Raw genomic sequence first — 25,036 nt, 5'->3', positions numbered from 1 at the left:
CAGTGACACCAATAAGGGTCATCATGCAAGGATTGCAGTTTATATAATTAAAATACCCCAGAAGCAGGGAAAGGTCAACAGAGCCAAGATAACAATATACAATGTACACAGTGACAACAACCTCAATTAAAAGATCAACTACAAAGCAATCAAAAGTGAATGGTGCAAAATTATAAAGAACAAACATGGCACCAAAGAAGAGATATGAGAAGAAACCTTCACCCTTCTCTTTTGTAGAGGTGGGGCACACTGCATATATTTGTATGTATGTGTACTGTAGAGGTGGGGGTACACAAATGGGGTACACTGCATATATTTTCAAACCTTTTAATGTAATAAGTGGCTTTGCTGATTTTTTTCTCTTCTTCTTTTTTTACTTTATTTTCTTTAAAAAATATTTGTTTTATGAGATGACTCTCTGTGAGGGGAAGTGGAGAGGGATGCTGGGAGAAATTGCAGTGTTATAAAAAACAAAATATATGAATGAAAATTTATTTTTTAAAATAGCAGCATAAATATGAGCCCCTTGGAAAGGCTTAAGAACTCTGATAACATGATAACATAATCAACCATGATTCCATAGGATAAAACATGTTACCCACTTCCTGACAGTGTAGTGGTGGATTTAAATTGCAAAATGAGACATAATATTTGGGGACATGTCCAATGTGGGAATTCCTTTTATTTGTTGTAAGGGTTTTGTTTGTCTATTTCCAATTGTTAAAGGGAGATTTAGGGTTTAGGGAGAAAGCATAGGTTTTTGTTCACTGAAAAATATAATTTAATTTTTTAATGAAAATGTTTAGTAACAGAGATCCCATCATCTGCCAAAGCAGCTTATTCTGCTCTTCGATAGTTCTCATCATCAGACAGCTTTTCTTTACTTTGATTTAAAATTGCACCGCTCCCAGTTATGGCCTCTAAGACCAAACAGAATAAATGTAATCTCTCTTTCACAGGACAGCTCCGCAAATGCTAAAATTCTCTTCTCTAGGCTAAAAATATCCCTAGTTCTTTCCATTGATTCCTCTACAGCACGGTCCTGAAGCCCTCACCTTAGGAGGTGCTCTTCAAGAGTCAGCGTGGCCAAAAATTCAAAAACTTGCAGCAAATCTAGTGATTTAGCTGAGCTAGCTGCCCATGAATGTAAAATTTGTCACCAGGATTCTTAATTATTAATAGTATTTATTATCACATGGAACTTCCCAAGATCCAGTCAGAACTCTTTGGCAGTGTGTTTCCACTCTAACTGCTCAGCCACTTGTACTTCAAATGGCCTCAGCCTGGTTAATGATGGGTGAATGGGAGAATGGACAGAAAGACATCTTTGGGTCCTCAGCATGAAAGGGAAAGGCAACCAACTTGTCTGATCGTAACTGGAACATTAAGAACAAATGTCTACATGCCCTAGTGCCCAGAAAAGGGCAAAGAGAAGATACGAATGAACAGTGCAGCTCTACAATAATTCTCCATGCCTGTGGTGAATGGAGAGGAAGCCTATGAAAACTGCAAAATGAATGCAGATTTATCTGAGTAATCTGGACTGCAAATGGCATTTTCCAGCTGCATAAGGTTCAAAAAAATGTGCTTGGGAAAAGCTGATTACAAGTCTGGGGAAGTGAGGCAGCTTAGTGGATCCAGAGCGAAGCATAGAGACCAGAGTTCCTGGATTCAAATGTGGCCTCAAATTCTTCCTGGCTGTGTGACCCTGGGCAAGTCATCTAATCCCCATTGCCTACCCCTTATCACTCTCCTGCCTTGGAACCAATACACAACATGATTCTAAGGCAGAAGGTAATGATTTAAAAAATAAAATTTATTTAATCAAATAAAACTTTCCCATGGTTTTTACATTTTAATGAATAGGTTTTATTTTCATTTCAAATTATCTTTAATGGGCAGTGGATCCTCAAGTTTAGCTTTCCATTTCTTGGTCTTAAAAATGACCTTGATGATACCCTTGAGGTCATATAATTCAGCCTTTTTATTTGCTGCATAAGAGAAGTTAGATATTTACAGGAACCTCACAACCTCACAGACATGTTTATAGAGCAAAGCACATTCTGTCCACTAGAATAACTACCTCTACTTTATCTACTTGATTTGTAGATGCAGATTTTAAATAAAAAATATTTTTGGAAGTGCAAGCCAGTATTTTGCAAACTTTTTCAGTATACTCTAGTTTACAGCTGTGTAAATAATAACACACAATGCAAAATATCCGAGTTAACAGTTGCAGTTTCTGAACTAGAAAGAGCAAAAGAAAGTAGAAAACACAAATCAGTATCTTCTTCCTTCCTTCCTTCCTTCCTTCCTTCCTTCCTTCCTTCCTTCCTTCCTTCCTTCCTTCCTTCCTTCCTTCCTTCCTTCCTTCCTTCCTTCCTTCCTTCCTTCCTTCCTTCCTTCCTTCCTTCCTTCCTTCCTTCCTCCCTCCCTCCCTCCTTCCTTCCTTCCTTCCTTCCTTCCTTCCTTCCTTCCTCCCTCCCTCCCTCCTTCCTTCCTTCCTTCCTTCCTTCCTTCCTTCCTTCCTTCCTTCCTTCCTTCCTTCCTTCCTTCCTTCCTTCCTTCTTTCCTTCCTTCCTTCTTCCCTCCCTCCTTCTTTCTTCTTTCCTTCCTTCCTTCCTTCCTTCCTTCCTTCCTTCCTTCCTTCCTTCCTTCCTTCCTTCCTTCCTTCCTTCCTTCCTTCCTTCCTTCCTTCCTTCCTTCCTTCCTTCCTTCCTTCCTTCTTCCTCCCATCTTCCGTTCCCTCCCCTCTCTTTCCTTTCTCTCTAAATATGTCACATTTGTACCACATACATGCCCCCACACACATACACATTTGTGCACTAGAAGAAAAAAAACATTTCCTGTCCTGATCAGAAAGCAATAATTGAAAATGCAGCGCTGTTCTATCAGTCAGTGAGTCTGCACAACCCCGAACCCAGAAACTTCTATTTATACTTACCGTGATGCTATCTTCATTCTCTCTGTTGGAAACATCCGTTGAAGTGATTTGATTACTTCTATTTGTAGTATCTCCAATATCATTAGATGTGGTCTCATAATCTTAAAATAGAGAGAAAAGGAAAGTGAGAGGGAGGGAGAAGCAAGAATGATTTTGTCTTTACTCTGCCAATAACCACAAAGCTTTAAGCCTTTAGTGAAACAAAGAGCACAGCTAGAATACATGACAGTTTTCTGAGCATGTTTGTAGCAGAAGCATTGTTAAGCTTACTAAATAAATCCAGTGTAATGTTGGGCTCAAAAGCGAAAAATTATATTCATCCCAGGCCTTTTATCAATTTTGTATGGGACAAGTTCAACTTTGTGTGTGTGTGTGTGTGTGTGTGTGTGTGTGTGTGTGTGTGTGTGTGTGTAATAAGATAACCTTGGCTATTAACAAAATGAATTCTAAAGAGGAGGCTTTAGTGAATAACACAATCATTGAACTTTCCTGTTTTCATAGGTCTTATGGATCAACTAATATAGTGGCCTCATTTTACAGATGAGGAAACTGAGGCTCAGGGATTGATCGACTAACATTCCCAAGAAGTAACTGGCAGTTTGAATTATAAAACCCATCTCCTGACTACAAGCTATTAGAGCATCTGACTTGAGAGAAGGAGGCTTGAGGATTGGGTAGAGTAAGGAGGTGAGAATTGGTGGGTAAAAAAAATCTAATGATTAGCCTAAAAACAGATTCATACTTTTCCAAAGGCCTAAATTGTCCTCTTTTTTTTTTTTTGGTTCCTGGATTATCTGAGGAAAGGAAAATTATGCTGATATGTTAATATACTTTGAGGAAATATTTGATTGTCCTAAATCGTGTATCTTGAACTTAAATTTTAAGTCTGTTAATTCATCCTCAAGACAGGGCAACATCACATCCTTCTTCACTAATATAAATAACATGGAAAATATTCAGAAACTCTATCACAGGAAAGAAAAACGTTTTTCAAAGTTTAGTTGTTTTTTGTTGTTAGATTGTTTTGTTTTTAGCCAATATTCTTTTATCAGTATATAAATGAAGTGCCTTTGATCAAAACTGTCCAAACTACAAAGAAAAACTGCTCTGGCAAAATCCTAAGGGAAGCATTCTTACATTTTTATCATCTGAATTATCTCCCTAAGATCCAGGGTAATGGAACATAATTTGGTTTTAGCATAGTTATCTTTGAAATTTAAATATAATCCATGAAGGAAAACACCTACTGTTGTCTAGAATTATAGAATCTTCCAGAATTATAGGATGTTGTCCTTGAAGTAACTTTAGAGAGGATCTTATCCAAGCCCTTGCCCAACTTTTCATTTTACATACGAGGCGACTGAATCCTTGAAGGGTCATACAGTTTGCCTGAAATCTAACTGGTATCAGAAGCAGGGCAAGACTTAGCTGGTGTTAGATGAAGAACAAGAACCTGGTATTCAGTTCAGGGATTTTCCCATTCCACTACCTGTCTCTAGCTTAGTCTGGTCAGTTCATGTTTAATTATTCAAAGAATTATTCTCATCGAAGGCATTTAATAAATTTCCTTTTCAAATTTGAGCCAGTTATTGTTGTACTCCCTCCCACTATTTCCAACAGCTCACTGGATCTAGAGCAAGGAAGGCTAAAGCATGCCAAGAATGAACCCACGGCTTCCAGAACATGGCATTCTGACCCAAAGAACAAATGAAGAAAATACAGTCTGGGGCCAAGCTGATGATTTTTTAAAAAAGAAAGGTTTTAAGTTCCTGGAAACGAGACCAGCAATATAATTCAAAAATATAAAAGAAATGTTTAAATCATAATTTGGGCATGTTTTTCTCAACCTCCCCCTTCCCTTAATTTTTTCCAGAGATTCTGCCTATAAAAGCTATTCCAGGACCTTAAACACAATATATACACATACACACACATATACATACATACATATATACATACATACATATATACAGATATTATATATATATAAATTTACATGTATATATACAAATATGCACACGCAAGTCACATCAAAAAGCAACACATGCAGAAAATCATCCAAAACACCCCAGTAATAATACTGATCCTCTTTTAAAGGAAAAGAAGGAAAGGAAAAAATGACTGCCTTAATAAATTCAAAAGAGGTGAAGGCAACATGATTCCCAAGTGAAAGAAGCTTCAGTTGGATAATATATATACAGTAATGGATCAAAACAGCAACATTTTAGACACCTTTGGCAATGGTCAAATCATGAACCAACTCCTCCCAGCAATCCATCCCATTCAGCTCAATTCCATCCCAGAATACCAGGGGTGGTTTGGAAACCTATTAAAGATGAGCTCTCATACTCAGTAAAAATACAACCCTTGTCTTCAATTGCAATATCAAATTACAGTTGAGTTTTCCCCTATTTTATCCTAAACTTCTTTTCTTTTTTTTTAAAACCCTTGCCTTCCACCTTGGAATGAATACTGTGTATTGGTTCCAAGGCAGAAGAGTGGTAAGGGTTAGGCAATGAGGATTAAGTGACTTGCCCAGGGTTACGCAGCTAGGAAGCATCTGAGGCTAGACACTGAGATATCAGCTGCCCCCCTAAACTTCTTTTCTGCCATGGATTTCTCTGTCTCTCTGTCTCTCTGTCTCTCTGTCTCTCTCTCTGTCTCTCTCTCTCTGTCTCTCTCTCTCTGTCTCTGTCTCTCTGTCTCTCTGTCTCTCTGTCTCTCTGTCTCTCTCTCTCTCTCTTTCTCTCTCTCTCTCTCTCTCAAAATGAAATAAAAAAGAATCTGTGTCCTCTTGTTGGATTTAACCAAGGTTCTATAGTGACCCCAAATGACCAAAACAAATTTAAAGGGTCAAAGGATCTGGGAGCTGGAAGAAGTGTGAAGGTCATTTAGTCCAACTCCTGATATATAGAAAAAATTAAATAAATACTTGCTTATTAATTGATTTAAAAAGAAACTGAGGATGCAAAAAGGATAATGACTAATACACAACTTGGGTAAAAGAACAAAAGTTAGAATGAAGAACTAGAACCCAGGACTTCTAACTCAAGTGTTCTTTCTTCTACATCATACTAATTTATGATTCCTAAGGACAGAAGTAGGAGGGGTAAAAGCACTATTTGTATGCTTCTAAACTTGAAATAAAATAGTATGGGGAAAAATGTGCCCCCAATTGAATACTATTAAAATATTAAATTAAAATCATATTGCAATTAGGATGTGTGTTTAACTGAGTGTAACAGTTCATCTTTCAGCTCAACAGATTACATTTTAATAATACATGTTCTGCAAAAAAAAAATTTGAGAAAAGAAAATACCATAGCTACCATAAAGTTCAATATCGTAATTTGAGTCTGTACCTAAACAGCAAAACAAAACAAAAACAAAAGAAAAATTCGTAAATATACATTTTGGAGTTAGAAAGTTGCTAGTCTTTTCTGGTCCTCTAACATTCAAAAGAGGCTAAATGTTCCAAACCCTATATTTAATGATACTGTTTTGCAAGAGCTGCTTTAATTAGCCATCTTTGCTTCACGTTCAAGTTGTACCCAAAAGAACAAAAGCATCATTTACCCATGGGGTGAATTAGAGACATAATGGAAAATTAAAACATAAGTAATAAATACTAATTTCCCTACCATAGTTATTCAAATTCCAATTTTATTTTTCTATTTTAATAGTAAATACAGGGGAAAAATTATCTGGTTATCTTTACTTATCACTGTGGAGGGGTTTTGTTGTTCTTTTCAACCAATTTTTATTGGATTATATATATAGGTATATGATTAATACCTAACAATGCAGACTGTAACCACAATACAAGTATGTATTTGCCCCATGTCTCAGGTACATTTTGGGTCACCAAACTGAATGAATTCTATTTGTCAAACTCTTAGACTAAAAGAATTAAAACCCAGGAAATTAAGGTTTACTGATATTATTTATGTGGAAAATATGGTTGTAAATAAGCATTTTCTGGGAAGGAAGTCCTCCATTTAAATGAGCCTATGAGATTCTAGCTTGGCACTAGCTTGGGTGTTCCTAGTTAATGCCAAGAGGGTCCTGTCAAGGTTGGATTAAAGGCTTTGTGATGGGATGCTGGCCCACTCTCTAAGAACCAGCTGACTTAAGACTAGCGAGGTGATTCCCCAGGAAATTACTATTTTCAGGTGTAGCAACTCTTGTAGACTGTGTCCTAAGGGATGGAAGGACTGCAAGCTATATTATGGATGTAGGAAATCATGAAACCTTAAAAGATGGAAGTAAAAGAAGAGGAATTTCTGAATATTAATAAGATGCTAAGAGATCATGAGCTTGATATGTAAGATATCAGAGTTTAGAGCTCCATTTTAAGGTATTATCATGGGAAATGATCAGATTTTTTTTTTTTTAATTACAACAAGGGATTGGAGCACTGGTGATTTTTTCTCTAGCCGGAACTATATGGAAACTTGTGTAGAAATGATGTTTACCATGGAAATGATGGGAAAATATTTTTCAAGCAAACTAAAAAGGCAAAGCTTATAAATCAATTCTTTAACTCAATCAATCGTACTCTCTCTTCAAATATGACAAATAGATACAACTATTTTTCTTATCAAAGGATGACAAAGTTTTCATTCCTACATATTTATTCTTCAGGCAGGGGAAAATTCTTAAAACATGAACCAAATAGGGGTGTTAAAAAGCCTGAGAATGTTTACCCAACCTTTTAACAACATAAGTTCTGTTTAGGGAACCTCTTGAAGAAATAATTGTATACTTAAATTTTATTGCCTCACACATCCAACTCATCAATAAATTGACAATGATTAAGTCCCTACTATCTGCCAAGTAGTATGCCAAGTGCTGGGAATACAAATATAAAAAAATGAGACAGTCCTAATCTTCAAAAAGTTTACATATCAGGGAATGGTGGACACAAGGGGAGTCTTGGTCTATGCATCCACACATTTAGGAAGCAAAATTTGAATGAACTTAGGTGCCACATATGATTAGGGAAATTTTCATCATAAATGGAGATAGGAAGGGGAGTGATATTTTTGCAGGCTTACAAAGCATACTAGGCTTTAGTTCATGGCATTGCTATTGAGATTCAATTTGGGTTGGACAGTCATAGGAAACATTTCAAAATCCTGACCCCTCCTCCCCACCATAGCAGCATGAAGAAAGGAGAATAGATGGAATGGCCCCGTAGTGTGTTTCCTCTTGACTGCACCTCTATTCCTGTCAATTCCTGATGTTGTCAGTGCTTAGAAGACATCCCTCAGAAAAGTTTCCAATCAATCCTACAAGAATTGATTCAACTGGCCGAGAAAAAGAATATCCAGTCCTGATGTAATCGGTCTTCACTCCAGTCAAAAATGAGTCAATTTCTATACCTTAAATGGCTATTATCTTAAGGTAACACTACTATGAAGAATCAGGGATTGTTTAGTTGTCACAATTTAACCTATCTTAATAAATAACATATAAGTTTATTTTAGTCTTGTTAAATTAAAACAGCACCCAAAACATATATTTCCCAAATAGTGCCTAGAGAAGACTCTCAGGAGTGGCAAATCTACTCTATCAAGGGTCATTTAAGGAAAATGAGTGAATTTTGAGTTAAAGACTTAAAAACAGACAGATTAACTTTTAGTTTTGCAATATAGTTCACTATTTCTATATTTTGTTAGCAGTTTTTCATTCAAAATGTATCATGACTATGAATCATCTCTAAATGTAAATCTTTTCAACCAAAATCAGTCAGGATAAGAAAGCTAAATCTATACTTTCTGAGTGGAACTCCAATTTCTAACTCAGTTTTTCTTGCTCTCTGAAAATTACTGTCACTTTGCTTTCTTGGCAATGGCATCTAAATTTAGCGCAAGATTATGAAACTGTAAGAAAGTGGCTAGAACAAGTAACATGGTTTCTTCCCCCCTCCCTAGCACACATACTGTGTTAAGTCTGGCAAAGATAGACTCACCCCTTATAAAGAAAATATCTGGGACTGTTCTGAAGTCCTACCTCATTTTCCACTTTGGAGAAAGATCTTTGGAGATAGAGTTTATGAAAAATGTTACTATTACTAGAGCAGACCATCCATTTTATGAAGCCCAGTAGTTTGCCTTCAGCAACAGTTAAATCAAATGAAACCTTCTGTTATGTTTACTCAGTTAGGCTTACAATCACCATCATTCTCTTTGAGGCTCATATAGATAAAAAGTCTCTATTATCATCTCATGATAATTCCATTCGTTTAAAACAGTCCAGCTGCAATATCCATCCAGATGACATCCTGTCTCTCTAAGACACTCAGGACAACTATCACCAACTTTTCCCATTTACTTGATTCAAACTGATTGACCCTTAAATTAAGGTACACTTAAGTGTACCACATATATATATATATAGTATATATATATATAAAGTAAATTTAATAATTTACTGTATTACTCAATTTCATATTCGGGTTAGCAACATATCCAAGGACTAGAAAAACAAATTATTTGCTAAAATTTTCAAGGAAACCCACAAATATTTGTAGGAGCCCCCTAAATAGTAAGAAAGAAGCACTGGGAATGCCTAAATGTGTATTGGGATGATGGAAGAGAAGACTTTAGAGAAGAAAGGAAAGAATTAAGACAAGAATCAACTTCTGTCATTCTCATCTGAATAAAATAAGTTGCTCCAAAAAATGGGTTCACTACACAGCTCAAGTGTGAAAGTTCAGTGTCTGGAAACTGAAGTTAACACACAGTAGGATGTGATTAATCCGTAATAGACTAATAGACTTCAAGCTGCAAGAGATATCAGAGTTCATCTTGTCCAAACCTCCTATTTTAACAGATGACAAAACTGACATCCAGAGATTAAGTGACTTGACTGAGGTCATTCTGTTAGTAAAGAGGAAGATCTGAACCATAGACCTCTAGAAGAAAATATGGAAATTTAGGGCTGTGGGGACACTAAAAATTATCCCCAAATCCAAGAAACAGGTAATAGGGCCATGTTGATTTTGGTGCCCACATATTGCATTAGTATAGAAACTTTTGTTGTTGCTTAGTTGTTTTTCAATCACATCCAACTGTATGTGACCAATTTGGGGGTTTTTTATTGGCAAAGATATTGGAATGATTTGCCATTTCCTTCTCTAGCTCATTTTGCAGATGAGAAACTGAGGTAAACAGAGTTAAATGATTTACTTCAGATACAGGTATCTGAAGCCAGATTTGATTAACTTCCCCAACTCTAGGCTTGGTACTCTTTCCACTGTTCTATCTAGCTGCCTTAGAGCAGAAGTTACTCTGTCATTAAGCAATTCTTGTTGCCAAAGTGTGATTAGGGAATAATATAAAAAGTATCTTTTCTTGACAATCAAATTCTATTTTCTGAAAAGAATAATTCAGTTCAGGCTGCTGTATGACTGGCTTCATATTTCATTCCTGATCCTCTGATGGAAGAACTAACATTTAGCATTGGTAAGGGAGTGGAAGAGGAAGGTGGAATTCTGGGACGTGAAGCTATCCTGAAAACTTCCAGGTGAAAGAAGAAATAACATTCACTGGTACCCTTAATTATATTATTGACCACCTCTAAGAGACCTCTGATGTTTAGGTTACTGACATAATTATGGCACATATTAGCTCTTGACCTCAGGCAAAACACAACCTCTTTATTTCTCTAATACTATATAACTTGTAGAGAAGATGTGACTTTCATTGGTGGAGAACCTTTCTCAGTGGGAGTTTCCAACATTCATGAAAACACAGGCCCAGTTTTAATCACTATCTCTAAAACTGAGGCACCCCAAAACTCAAAATTCCTACATTTGATTTGAATAATATGAATAAAACATTTATTAAGCACCAATGTGTATAAGGAATACAGCAAACTTAGGGTGCTGGGAATGAGGCAAAGCCAAAGCCAACTGTTTTCTTAACTCCAAACTAAATAATTGATATAGGGAATTTTTAAGAGATCCATGGAACTATTTACTTTAGCTTTTTTTTTTATTACCCTAGCCAAGGTCTTTCAATTTCTTCTGAATCTTATGATTAAACTTTATGCCTGGAAAACTCTTAGATTTAAAAGAAAAACATACTTGTAGGATGAAAAACAATAATATTTTTGGAATTGAGATGGCATGACATAGGGATGTGTTTTCCATTCTACTGCCAAGGTATAAATAATAGCCCCCAAAAGATAGCCAAACAATAGATAACCAAAAGAAACATCTGTTTCCCCCTTTATGCTGATAGTTTACTGCATATGCACTAAAAAAGTTCTTTCATTTCTGATTCAGATTTTGTTTAGTAGAATTAAATTTTTTTCAAAAATCAATGTTAAAACAGCAGGACTGTAAATCAATAGTGAAGTGTTCTTTTCAACTATCCCTTGATTGTCCTATGAAAAATGTTCCTTAGGATATAAATCTAAGCTTTGGATCTTTGTAAAACTGGAGAGTTGAGCTATATGGCCTCTAAGGAACTTTCCCATTTCCAAATCCATGATCCTGTGAAGTAGCTTTTTGTCTTTCTCTCTGCCCTACCGGATTTCCTCTCCGTTTGTGTCTCTCTGTCTCTGTGTGTCTCTCTCAGACAACCTAAATCAGCACCAGCTCCAGAACTGAATCTAAGAAAGTCGTCCAAAACAATGATGAATTAAGGACTTGGGAACAGCTAGGCAGCACAGTATATATAGTGCCAGGCCTGGAGTGAGGAGGACAGGATGTGGGCTCAAATTTGATCTCAGACACTTCGTTGCTAGGTGATCCTGAGAAGTCACTTATTCCTGATTGTCTAGTTTTTGCTGCTCTTTTGTCTTCAAATTGATATTAAGACAGAAAGCAAGGGTTAAAAAACAAAACAACTTTGCTCAGTATAAGAAAGGTATCAGGCACCCAAGTCAGAACTTGAACCTAATGCTTCCTGACTTGGAGGCTGACTGCCACTTTCCCTCTGCTCCCCACCTCCCTTTCTCAGTAGAAGCTTCTCTTAGTAGACAATTAAACATCAGGGCTGGGATTCAGGCTGCCTGGGTTTCATGCATAGTTCTATGTCTCGCTTGCTTCATAGCACTGGGAGAGTCAATTAACTTTTCCTACATCAAATAACTCTTCCAAAAGACAGATAAAATAATAGCATTCTCTTTGCCAACTTCACAAGAGCTTTCTGAAGCATAATTAATTAACATTAGTGCTCCTGGGACACAAAAAGCTATTTAAGTATAAATCTTAATTATCATAATTATTATAAATCTAAGTCCTAACCACATTCTTTAGGACATACTCAGGTATTTAAAGCAGAGATGCAGACTGAACTGGCTGATTCTCTTGTGACACACATCTTGCCCTGGTGACATGAAATAAGAGCTGGCAAAAAGCCTGAAAGAGACGTTAGGTGAGCTTGACATTTCCACAATCCTCATATTTAGGGAAAATTTAACACTTAGGGAAGTCAAAAAGGACCATCCCTTTCAGACATCCCATCCCATTTTCTTCTACAAAACTTTGAGGTTATAGCACGTTAAATTATATATTAGATTCGTTTATTTCAATATGATATATTTACTCAACTATAAGCTCTGTGAGGGCAAGAGTGTTTACTCTAACTTTGGTATTTCATAAGATCATCGGTTTAGAGATAGAAGGACCCTTAGATATGAATGAATCCAAACCCTCAATTTACAGATGAGGAACCTAAGGCACAGAGAACTTAAGAGAACTGCCTAGGGTAATATAGCTAATAAGTGTCTGGGATGGAATCTGAACTTGGGTCTTCCTGATTCCAAGTCTATTCACTACTACCTCTTACTCTCAGAATAGCCTTTAGGACTTAGCTCAGTCCCTTGTACAGGATCCAATCTGTTATTTCTTTTATGTAGTGAACTGCTAATAAGGAAGTTTCCTCTAGCTTAAAGAATTGCTCAGGACAGAGACAAGGTCAGTGACCTGTCCAAGGTCAGAGAGCCAGCAGATATCAAAGTCCTCTTACTTGAATAATGGTCTTCTGATTCCAAGGCTGGCTCTCTAGCCTTGGAAAAAAACAAACTCATCATAAATTATAACTGAACTGAATGGAAATACTCTGTGGACAGGAATGATAATGAACTTCGTATAGTACTTTAAGGTGTGCAAAGAACTCTACACATGTTATTGGATCAATTAGCTTCCTTATAAAAGTTTGTTAAATAAATAAACTTTGCTTCCTAAAACTATGGGAACTGATTTTGCTCTTCAGGATCAAATATAAATGTTGCACTGCTCTATCCAAGTTCTTTGGCCAATTTTTCAGTCATGCCCAACTCTTCCTGACCCCATTTGGGACTTTCTTGGCAAAGACACTGGAGTTGTTTGTCATTTCTTTCTTCAGCTCATTTTATAGATGAGAAACTGAGGTAAACAGGGTTCAAAGTGACTTGTCAAGAGTCACACAGCTAGTAAGTGTCTGAGGTCAGATTTGAACTCCCAAGGATGAGTCTTCCTGACTTCAGGCTTAGCATTATCCATTGCATCATCCACCTGTCCCTAGTCTATCCAAAAGACCATATTGTTACCTTAATAAAAAGTCAGCAAATCTAATCCAATTCAAGAAGCACTCAAGTACCTATAGGGTCTGAGGCACTGTGCTAAACTCTACAGATACAAAAATTAGCTGAAAGTCAATCCCTTCCCTCAAGAAGCTTGCACTCTACATTTTGGAGATAGAGAAGGGAAAGTAGAGAGCAGAATGTTTCCTGACATTTGCAGATTGCTTCCCCCCCCATATATACATATATATCTATGTGTAGATATATATCCTGGTGGGTAAAAGTCATGTTACTTCCCATTTATTTTCATATATGTTCAAAGAACCACTCAAAGGATCATAAGGTCATAGATTTGGAGCTTCAAGGAACCTCAGAGATAATTTAGTCCAATCCCTTCATATTACAGATGAAGAAACTGAATGCCAGTGAAATTGAGTGACTTGTCCAAGGTTACACAGGTAACAAGTCTCATGGGATTTGAACCTGAGTCCTTTGATTCTTATATAAATAAATGGAATAGATATTTATGCCAGTAAAAAAAGTCTTAAAAGTTTAGTGCCTCAATTAGTATGGGAATCCTATTTAGAATGGGTTAAGTCCTGAAGTCTTCGATCACTTAGGTACTTCCAGTTAACTGAAAAATCATCTTCCTGTTCATTGTTATGGAAGCTTTTAACCTTCAAGAAATATCACAGCCAGTACCATTTGAACAGAGAAGGCTGACACATATCTCTGGACAATCTCCCAGAGTCTGAATCTGATGCTCACTATTTCATTAATTTCTATTTTAAAAGGCTATGAACATGCTCACTGACTTATATTCTCCAGGCAGTGGTCATGCAAAGTTTCATGTTCACCAAAGTGCTTTTAACATATGTAGGATTAAATTCCAATTGTAGTTCCCCTTGGATCAATTTCACCTTGCACAAGTATTTTTTTGCCTGTAAGCTAAATAAGATACATCACAGCCTTAGAAGAGACCTCAAATAACCCATGCTCTTTTGTACCTGCAGCTGTATTTTCTACTTGTCATCTACTACTTTGGATCCACAAACTGAAGAATTCAGTTTAAGGAATTCAACAAATACATTGTTGCTTCCACCTGTTTGAAGCACCTTTTACCCAGTGCATGTATACAAATTCTTACTTACATTTCTCTCCCTCTCTGTCTCTCTGTCTCTCTCTCTCTTTCTGTCTCAGTCTCTCTCCCACTTTCCTCTCCCCCTGTTCTGTCTCCCCCATCTCTTCCCTTCTGTCCCCCCCTCTCCTTATCACTTTCTGCTTCATTTTAGTCTCCCACCCTCTCTCTTCCTCCCGCTCCCCCTTTCCCTTAATATCCCCAGGTATATTTAACACTCAAGGAACAGCTCTGGGGCAGTGATGTTGTTTTGCGTGGCATTTAAAAAGCCCCAGTAATGAATCAAGTCAAAGACAGAGAAATAGTCAACAGACACAGGAGCTTTATGAAGCCAATGGACCTTGTCTGTAAAATGTTGCTTTCATTTCCGATATAGCATTTTCTCAGGGATATCAAAGGAAAAAATTTAAATACTTCTATTCCCAAATGCACAGAGTAAGTGTCTCTGGCTTGTGGGTATATAGTAATTCCAAGCCAAGAGCTTTGCTTTTTAAACAATACCTATTGTACAGATAGATAGTCTCCTTGGGGTTAAAAAAGGAGCCAGCTACGCCAACTGTGGCATGCACCAATGCACCATCACCTCTAGTCTTTCTATGTGGCCGGAACTGTGATTGTGGACATTATCTGCTTAGGCAGGAGTGGAACTCTCAGTGGACCCACTCTAGCACCTTCTTCTCCAATGAATATGCTTCTTTTCCCCTTTCTTTATCAATGACTATGGGGCAAAGTCAAGCTTCTACATTCTCATCCTCTCAGGGAGAAAAGAGCAAGACAATGAGCAGGTAAACCATGCTGGGCAAATCATCAAATGGCTACAGTGAAGGGAGAGCAACACCATGCCAGAAAAGTTGTATGTAACTTAGAACCTCCATTTAACAATGATCCTCCCCATAGCCCACCTCAAATAATCCATGTCTATGACCTGAAATTGTTTCCTTTTTTTTTTTCAATATCTGCGTGACCATCAGATCTGGAAATGCTGTAAATTCCAGTAATCTCCTTTCCAAATATGGGAACCCAACAATGCATTGATTACTTAAGGTTCATTTTACCTGCCACAGTATGTTGTTGATTGGCTACATACTCTAAGATGGCCTAAAAATGCATATAAACTAAATCTGCACCCTGGAGTGAGATGGCAGGTAGGGGATCATTATCAGCAGTCAATCCCTTTCAGATCAGCTACTCACTTTATTTGATCTCTAGTCTAGTGAACCCACTAGCAGGTAACATTCTTTTGGGACTCTCTAGGGACCTGGGCTGAGAAATCCCCCCAAAGAAATGTTTGCCTTCTCTGATATTATTTTTGGATACTTATATAGTAGCACAAGTCAAAAAAATAGAAAAGAGTCCCTTAATCCTCATTAATGGCAAAATAAGATGCCCAAAATAAAGGTGCTCTTTTGTTCCAATAAACTTCCACAATAGGAAAGACTGCTTAGGGAGTATTCTAGACTAAGATGGATGTCATTTAAGCCAAAGTTTTATGTTCATTCTCATTTATTTCTGCAACTTTTTTTAGATTTAGAATCATTCCGCTCCTTGCCATTCTCCTTTTCTCATAAAACTGTAAATGTTTTGAAGGGAAGAATAGTCTTCTGTTCTCTTTGTACTCTAACCCTTTACTTCATGCAGTACAATGTTCTGTTCAGAAAAAGTGCTAATTAAATGGGATTAATCTAATTTATTATCAGCAGGGGAGAGATTTAGAAATGGAAGGTCATTTAATCCAACTTTCCCATTTTATAGATGAGGAAACTTGACTTCTAAAAGACTAAATGACATGCCCAAGGTCACAAAAGTAGTAAGAAACAGAGATGGGATTTAAGTTTAAGTCCTTGACTCCAAATTGTATTATACTACCTTTTAAGAGTACCAAGAAAACCCCACAAAGGGACATGAAGAGCCAGGCACAACTGAGCAATAATGATAATCTTTTGAGGACCAATATAATAGTATATTGAATAAAGTGGACTAAGGACATTGTCAGAAAAGCAATGCTTGGATGGTAACCTATCTAGTGTTGGACAGGTGACTTACATATCATCAAATGATTATTGTGAAATAGTCAGGAAGTCCTGAGTTCAAATCTTAACTCAGACACTTACTAGCTATGTGATCCAGGGTAAATCACTTAACCTCTCTTGGCCTCAGCTTTCATCTGTAAAGTAATGGGGTTGGACTAGATAGCTTCTAAGGTCCCTTCGATCTCTGAGGCTTATGATCCTATGAGAGGTAAACTGAGAAAGGAGATGATGAAGAATGCTACTCACCTCCTGGCAGAGAGATGATGAGCTCAATATGCTAAGCGAAGCATACATTCTTGGATATAGGGAATGTGGGAATTTGTTTTGCTTTATTATGAATATTTGTTACAAGGGTTTTCTTTGGGGTAGGAAGTGAAGGTGGACAGGAAAGAAAATAAATGCTTGTTAATTGAAAAAATTAATTGAAAAGTATGAGTGTGGACTGTTACATAGTTAAACCAGACATAGTTGATATGTTTATTTACTGAACTTCCCCCTCCTTTTAAAAATTCTTTGTTATAAGGAAAAGAAGAACTCTGGAAGGGAAAGAGAGGTATATTGGGGATCAGAAGTGATGTAAAAAATAAAAGCAATCAGTAAAAATTAAAAGAAAATAGAAAGTAGGAATGCTTGGCAGTGATAATATCTACAGGTCCCAGACTTCAAAGAATTTTTAACTACTGTTTTTATAGCATCAACTGTGCCCCAAGCAAGAGCATGTTCATCTCATCTCTCCTCTTTGTCTTTTGTTTCTGAGAATTAGATTTAGAGTGATCAAAACTACTGATATTATCTTCAGAGAACCAAGGACCTCCTCTTCTACTGCTTAACGGATCATTGTTGCTCCTCCTCACCTATCAACAGCCCGAATGCTTTGATGTCCTCAAAAAAACTGGAGAGAAATCTCTCACAATGCCCTACTCCAGGCGATGTTAAACAGGAACCAGGTTTACTTTACATAACCTCTTCTTCTCACCACTGAAGTGTCATTGCTCACAAGGACATTACAATAACCAGTTTACAGAACTAAGAACCATAAAAAAAGATCTAGCTCTCCTAAAAATAAAACAAACAAAAAATACCAGAATTTGAAAACAGGACCCACAGCACTAAATCTACACTCTTTTAAGGTATAGATTTTATGTGTACCAGATACAAGTTGGTCAGGACATTGATTAGTGTGGAAAATACTAGCTGAAAACTTCTTAACTAGGCAAATATTTGAAGGGGAGTTAGTACTGAATTTTTAAAATACATATTTGTTTGATTGATATTACAGTTCTAAACTTGAAACATAAATTGACACCCCACCTCATCCCTACTGCTGAGAAGTCTGAATAATAGTAGCCCATATTTATATGTCATCTTAAGTTTGTAGAGTGTTTTCTTTGCTATAATCTTGTTAGATTGATTGGGTAGATATCATCATCCCCATTTGATTGATGAGAAAACTGGGACTCATATTAGTTAAAATGACTTGTTCAAAGTCATATGGGTAGAAAGTGGTAGAGCTGGCATTCAAAACTATATTGATCTCCAGTGCTCTTTCTACCACCTCACCACACATCTTGAAAAACATGAAACTTGGGGGCATCTGGGTAGCCCAGTGGTTTGAGAGCGAAGTCTAGAGATGGGAGGTCCTGGGTTCAAATGTGGCCTCAGACACTTCCTAACTGTGTGACCCTGGACAAGTCACTCAGTCTTCATTGCCTAGCCCTTACTGCTCCCCTGCATTGGAACCAATATATAGTATTGATTTTAAGATAGACGGTATGAGTTAAAAAAAAAAAAAGAAAGAAAAGCATGTAACTTCTTCAACATTTGCTTCTTACTCTACATACTTCAGTGTCACATTTTATCATCAGGATTAGAAGTAATGAATAATTCTTGGCCCATTTCTGATACTTTCCACTTGTTTCCATTTGGCTATTCCCTGCAGTTTTTTAGCTTCAATCCTTATCATGGCACACACTCAAAGGAGGTGATTGATGTGCACTGCAGGCTACTCAAATGAAACATTTTAGCTTGTCTTTCAAAATCCCAGAATGCCAAGAGAGAGCCAATAGCTCTCTCCAGCTACCTGAGACAGAAAGTTGTGTTCTGTTATAAACAGAACATAAAACCCGCAAGAGCAGAGTTCAGTATCTAAACTTAGAACCTGCTATGTTCAATTCAGGAGCAAAGAAAAAGCTTTTCCTTCTCATTACTGGTTGATAGCCCAGACTTGCAACAAAGACCAGACAAGGAAGAAAGTGCCTTGATCTCTGGGGTCCTGCTAATGCCCCAGAATTTTAAGTTCTTTCAGAAGAGCTCCAAAATGACAGAATTAAGTCCTTCAGAATAAGGATTGTGGTTAAGGCATGTCATATAACCCCAAACACTAAGGGTTTGGCATTAAAAAGCTCTAAAATGGTTTTTAACCTGGGATCCATGAATTTGGATTTTGTTTTTTGTTTTTAAACCTTTAGCTTCCATCTGAGAATTGATACTCTGTATAAGTTCTAAAACAGAAAAGCAGTAAGGGCTAGGTAAATTGAGTTAAGTGAGTTTTGCCCAGGGTCACACATCTAGGAAATGTCTGAGGCCACATTTGAACCCAGGACCTCCCATCTCTAGACTTCGCTCTCAAACCACTGGACCACCTAGCTGCTCCCATGAATTTCATTTTTATATTTTGAATATAATTTGTTACGTTGGTAATACTATGTGTTTTATTATATGAATTTATACATATTATTCTGAGAAGTCTAGGGTCACAAGGCTGTCAAAGGGATACATGACAACCAAAAAAAGTAAGAATTGTTGCTAGGAAAAGCAACAAAAACCCAACAAAAAAAAAACCCAAATGCTAAGCTGTTTTCTTACTGACCCTGAACCAAGGAATTCTGCTTTTGTTTTATGAATGATACCCATGGGACAACAGGCCGATAGTTAGAATTCTATCTCTATAAATCTAAGTTAGGACATTGGTTATCTTTTCTGGTGATCTTATACTTTAGGCTTATACAAGATTATACAGAATAAATTTGCCCCTATATCACTAGATCACAAGCTTCACGAGAGCAGGAACTCTGCCTTTCTTTCAATTCCTGGCCTTTCTTGTATGTAATAAACAATTATTGTTGACTAATACAAGAAATCCTTTTCATTTGGTGCTAGTTTTTTTAAAAAATATTTTTCTTTGTTTCTCTCTGGTACATGAGCAAAAGTGAGTATCAGGAGGGAGACCTGAAATTTCCAGCTTAATGTGAATACTCCCACCCTAGTGAATCCAAGAGTTGGTATATAATTCTATCTGCTATATATAGAATGAAACATAAACTTGGATGCTAGGTGTGGTCTTAGGTGAAATGTTTCCTCATCCTGGATGTGGAATTTAGATTAGGACTTCAGTTTATAAGAACCACTGAATTAAATGTAAAGGCAAATCTTTGTTTTCAATTTTAAAACAGCAGAAAATATTTCAGGAAGGAAAGAAGGAAGGAAGGAAAGAAGGAAGGAAGGAAGGAAGAAAGGAAGGAAGGAAGGAAGGAAGGAAGGAAGGAAGGAAGGAAGGAAGGAAGGAAGGAAGGAAGGAAGGAAGGAAGGAAGGAAGGAAGGAAGGAAGGGAAGGGAGGGAGGGAGGGAGGGAGGGAGGGAGGGAGGGAGGAAGGAAGGAAGGAAGGAAGGAAGGAAGGAAGGAAGGAAGGAAGGAAGGAAGGAAGGAAGGAAGGAAGGAAGGAAGGAAGGAAGGAAGGAAGGGAGGGAGGGAGGGAGGGAGGGAGGGAGGGAGGGAGGGAGGGAGGGAGGGAGGAAGGAAGGAAGGAAGGAAGGAAGGAAGGAAGGAAGGAAGGAAGGAAGGAAGGAAGGAAGGAAGGAAGGAAGGAAGGAAGGAAGGAAGGAAGGAAGGAAGGAAGGAAGGAAGGAAGGAAGGGAGGGAGGGAGGGAGGAAGGAAGGGAAGAGGAAGAGTCTATCATACAATTGGAAATGAAATACTTTTTTAAAGAGAAGCCTGAAAAACTTATTTTTGAGAAGAAAAAGCAAATTCAGTTATTGGCTGGATTGGGATTAACTAAATTAACAATAAAATTGGGATACAAATATTGTCATAATCATTATTCAGTTGTTTCAGACATGTCTGACTCTTTAAGACTCCATCTTTGGTTTTCTTGGAAAAAAATAAAGGAGAAGTTAGCCATTTCCTTCTCTAGCTCATTTTATAGATGAGGAAACTGAGGCAAACAGGGTGAAGAAACAAGGGTATAAATATAGGAGTACTAATATGATCAATGTTGTAAAGAAACTTTAATAAGTAATATTTATGAAATCTTTATTTAATTGTTCAACATGCCTTGTACAGGCAATATATTCTGAAGAAGGTTGTCTCATCTTTATCTTAATCATTGGCTCACACCTTGGAAAATCATACAGAAAACTCATTGGTGCTTTTTTTAAAACTCCAATACCATAAGTTTCACATAAGTCTCACTCCCAATATCTTTAAACAGGAAGTGGCTATAAATAAAAACTCTGGGATTCAGTTATAAATATGTTCCTCCAAACAGAAGAAAAAAAATACTTAGCAGGAGATTTACTATTGTTAAAGCAGTTATCCATCCAAACTCACTTGAGAGGAAGATTTAATGGAAAAGACAACTGCCTGTGTTATCTGAGAAATAAATACAGATGTACCTTGATTTGTGTGGCTGAGGAGCTATGCAAAAAAATAAATGAATGGATGGATAAACAAAGTTATGCATAAAGAGAATTGCTATAAATCAGGGTATTTTAAATGACTACTAAGGCATTCTACTATGCTTGTGACATATATATATATATATGTATATACACATACACATATATAATGTTGTCAAATGAGATAGTATATGTAAAAAACTTTGTAAACTTTAAGAAGTTATAAAAATGCTAATTATGAGGAGGAAGAGGAGGAGGATTATTATTCCAAATCCTTAAACCTCCCATACCTTTAGAACTCCACTAGAATCTTATTCCATCAATTATCCCACCTCTGTTTACACCTTTGATTTTACCCCATCCTTTGGTTCTTTCTTCTCTATTCAGAAATATGCTGTCTCCTCTAAGTGGATGGTGGGGATTATAGAACCTTTTCTCAAGATCTTCCTGAAGTCCTATTACCCACTCACTATTATCCTCTCTCCTTCCCCTTACCACCGTTCTAGTTATAGAATCTATACTTGACTCTCATAATCCCTTGTAACCTGGCTTTTACCTCCTCCTCACTCTATTGAAACAAGCCTCTCAAAACTCACCCAACCCAGTAGGTTTCATCCAGTTCTTATCCTCCTTGGCTTCTCTACACTATCTGACAGGCTAAATAGTCCTGCCTTTGTGAAAATCTCTTCTCCTACAAAACCCACTGTCAAGATGCAAGATGGTAACTTCTTGCAGTAGCTACAGCCCCACCAAAGGTGTTTGCCACCAATGGTCTTGCCATTGTCAAATAGTTCAGCATCAGAAATAGAGCTGGTTTTCACTGGAAATGGCATAAGATGAGGCACTACTATGGTACCTTTCCATTTAACTAAAACTTCCTGTATCATCTCCCCCTTAGAATGCGAGCTTCTTGAAATCTGTCTTTGCTTATCCATTTGAATGCCCAGTGATCAGCATAATGCTCTATATCTGGTGAGTGTTTAATAAATGCTTTGTCATTCACTAACTCCATGACTGTGGATACTCATATTTCTTTTCCTGCCTCTCTGACTACTCTCTTCCCATTCTCCATTGCTAGTTCCCCTTCGTTTTCCCAGCCCTTTAATTTAGGAAGGACTTTTTTTCCCCTTAGTCTATTACTTGCCTATATTCTTGTTCTTGGAATCATATCTATAACTTTAGTTTAGTTTCAATTGTGATATCCAGTAGAACTCATATCTACAACTCCAGCCTCTCTCCTGAGCTCAACTCACAATTCCATTTTCTAGTTAGATATCTGAATTTCAATGACATCTCAAATCTAACATGTAAAAAACCAAATTCATCTACCCTCAAAAAATGGTTCAGCTTACTGATTTTCATATTAATGAAATCATATTTCATATTAATGGCACCAACACCCTTCAAAGGACTCAAGCTTAAAACGTCAGAAACACCTTTGACTCTTCCCTCTGACCACCTCCCAACAAACATCCTTTATGTCACGAAGTCCTATCAATTCCAACTCAATAGTTTCTTTTGCATCTGTCGCCTCATCCAGATTCTCACTATCATACCCTAGGCCAGGGTCCTACTACTTCTCATATGAATGATATATGAATAGTTCTTTCTTTATCCTCTATTCTTTGAGCTCCAATCCAACCTACATATTACTTCCAGACTGAACTCCGAAAAGTATGATTCTGTTCATAACACCACTCTCTCTCATAAATTTTCCATGGCAACCCATTGCTTAAGGAATAAAGTTCTAGCTGTAAGGTTCATGAAGAAAGGAAACCATGTCCTCTCTAAACTTTGTTTCTATCCCTTCTTGAAACTAAGTGTTCTGTACACTAACAGTGGCAATTTTTATTGAACTGAACAACTGACATTCAAGAACCTCCATGATCTGACTCCAAACTACCTTTGTCATCTTGTATTGCACTATGTACCCATCCACATCCACTTTGTTCCATTTAATTTGGACTACTTTCCACTCCTGGAATATGGCTCCACATTTTTCATATCTTCATTCTACTTCAAATGCCATTCCTCCTCGACCATTTCTACCTGTCCAAATCCTTTTCATCAATCAAGTTCTAGTTCAAAAGACCCTTCTACCAAAATAGCTTTTCTAATAGCTTCAGTTAGAAGGAACCTCTCTTCTCTGATTTATACTAGCTTTCTGTATTTCTCTTATGTCTCAACATATTCTTCTCTGTATTATAGTTATATGTGTTTAGGTCTTATTTGTTCTATTGAACTGTAAATTCCCTGGGGATGATGCTCTCATTGTATTTATCTTTGTATTCACCACAGAACCTAGAACAGTGTCTTGCAGGTAGCAGGTCCATCATGGTTTTGTTGAACAAATGAATTTGTGAGGAAAGAAAGCTTAAGATTTAAAGGATAATCATGTTATAACTTTTAGTAATGCAAAAAGTTCTCTTATAAATAATAATGACCAACTTCTGATTTATCTGTTTTATAAACCTATATTTTCAAATTTATATTTACTTACAGCAAAAGCACTCCTGTACAAATGCCACTGTTTGCAACTACTGTTCCATTAGCTTCTGTCTCATATCATCCAGTTTTCTCATTCATTTCTGCCTCACTTTGCCTAACTGGATACTTCTCAGATAACTGTTAGATCCATATGCTTGACTTTTCTTTCCCACATTCTTATGTTTCATTTTACAAATGCCTCAATTCTTCACATGATAGACATAAGTCCATCATTCTATGCCACTAAATGAAGCAGAAGGAACAGAGGCAATGCTGGACATAGATTATACCCCAAAAGTGTGCCAGGTTCTCCATGATGTAGTCTATACATGACTCCTTCAAAAGCTACTTACTCAATTTCATGTCCTACAGATGATGGTGTAATGATTAACACTGCAAAACCCCCTCAAGTAGACTAGCCAAGTCAGTTCCTTATTGGCTAATGAAATCACTTCAGGCTAAGTATCTGCTCAACCATTTTTATGAATGAATTTGCTCCCCCAGAGTACAAAGATGCTAGATAATGTACCCTATCTATTTTCTAATTCACTCAAAGAAGGTTCATTTAATTGACATATTTTATGATGTTTCACCTACAGCTGCAAAAAACTCACAAATTACTTACAGCAATCCAATGATCCTTTTACTCTTGCAACAAAAGAATGCACCTACTATTAGGAACCTGACAATCACAGAGGTGTCATGTACTCACCGTCATCAATTCCAGGACGACCCATGAAGTGAGCCTGGACCCACTTATCATCTTTGCCATACTCATTCTTGGCCATTAAGGTGTAGACACCATTGTTCATGTGAGTAGGATTATCCAGCTGAAGGCAGCCATGGTATTCGGTGTGATTGGTAACATGTATTTTAGTACAGATGTACTTAGACTCATTCAGAATAGCCCCTTGATAGAACCACTGCAGCGTTGGTTTGGGGTTTCCTTTCACAGTGAATGGAATGCACCAGTGGTGGTCTGAGGTTGGAGATTCGAGAAATGTGATAGTTGGTGCAACTAAATTGAAAAAGAGAGAGTTAATAGCACCAGAAAACCCTGGAAATATCCTCCCCCTTTTGTGCTCATGCTGGGGGGATTATTTAATTAATTTTTAGAGTAGAGTATGCAGTTTACCAGCAACTTTGAAAGCCACCAAATTTTTATTGCATCACCATCAAATTTGAATTGGGTTTCCTCAAAGAAGTCATGGAAAGAATCCTTTCTCCTCCACTGCAAACCCATA

At 37.1% G+C, this 25,036-nt stretch overlaps 1 protein-coding gene across 12 annotated transcripts in view; it reads right to left on the bottom strand.

Moving 5' to 3' along the window:
• The window catches only part of NTRK2 (neurotrophic receptor tyrosine kinase 2), a 427,840-nt gene that overhangs the window by 310,461 nt on the left and 92,343 nt on the right, over positions 1-25,036 (bottom strand). For 8 of the 12 annotated variants that reach the window (XM_007498888.3, XM_056805953.1, XM_007498892.3 and 5 more), the window contains exons 9-11: positions 24,505-24,810; positions 6,265-6,306; positions 2,945-3,045 (exon numbers count right to left, since the gene is read on the bottom strand). In XM_007498888.3, coding sequence (XP_007498950.1) covers positions 2,945-3,045; positions 6,265-6,306; positions 24,505-24,810 — 449 coding nt within the window. The remainder of the gene's footprint in view (positions 1-2,944; positions 3,046-6,264; positions 6,307-24,504; positions 24,811-25,036) is intronic. The other 4 variants (XM_007498890.3, XM_056805954.1, XM_056805956.1 and 1 more) reach the window with 1 other exon arrangement.

The sequence above is a fragment of the Monodelphis domestica genome, chromosome 7 (genome assembly GCF_027887165.1).
Source record: "Monodelphis domestica isolate mMonDom1 chromosome 7, mMonDom1.pri, whole genome shotgun sequence".
In the NCBI taxonomy this organism is placed as follows: Eukaryota; Metazoa; Chordata; class Mammalia; order Didelphimorphia; family Didelphidae; genus Monodelphis; species Monodelphis domestica.
Note: the sequence above shows the minus strand (reverse complement) of the source record. Positions and strands in the feature narration are given on the sequence as shown.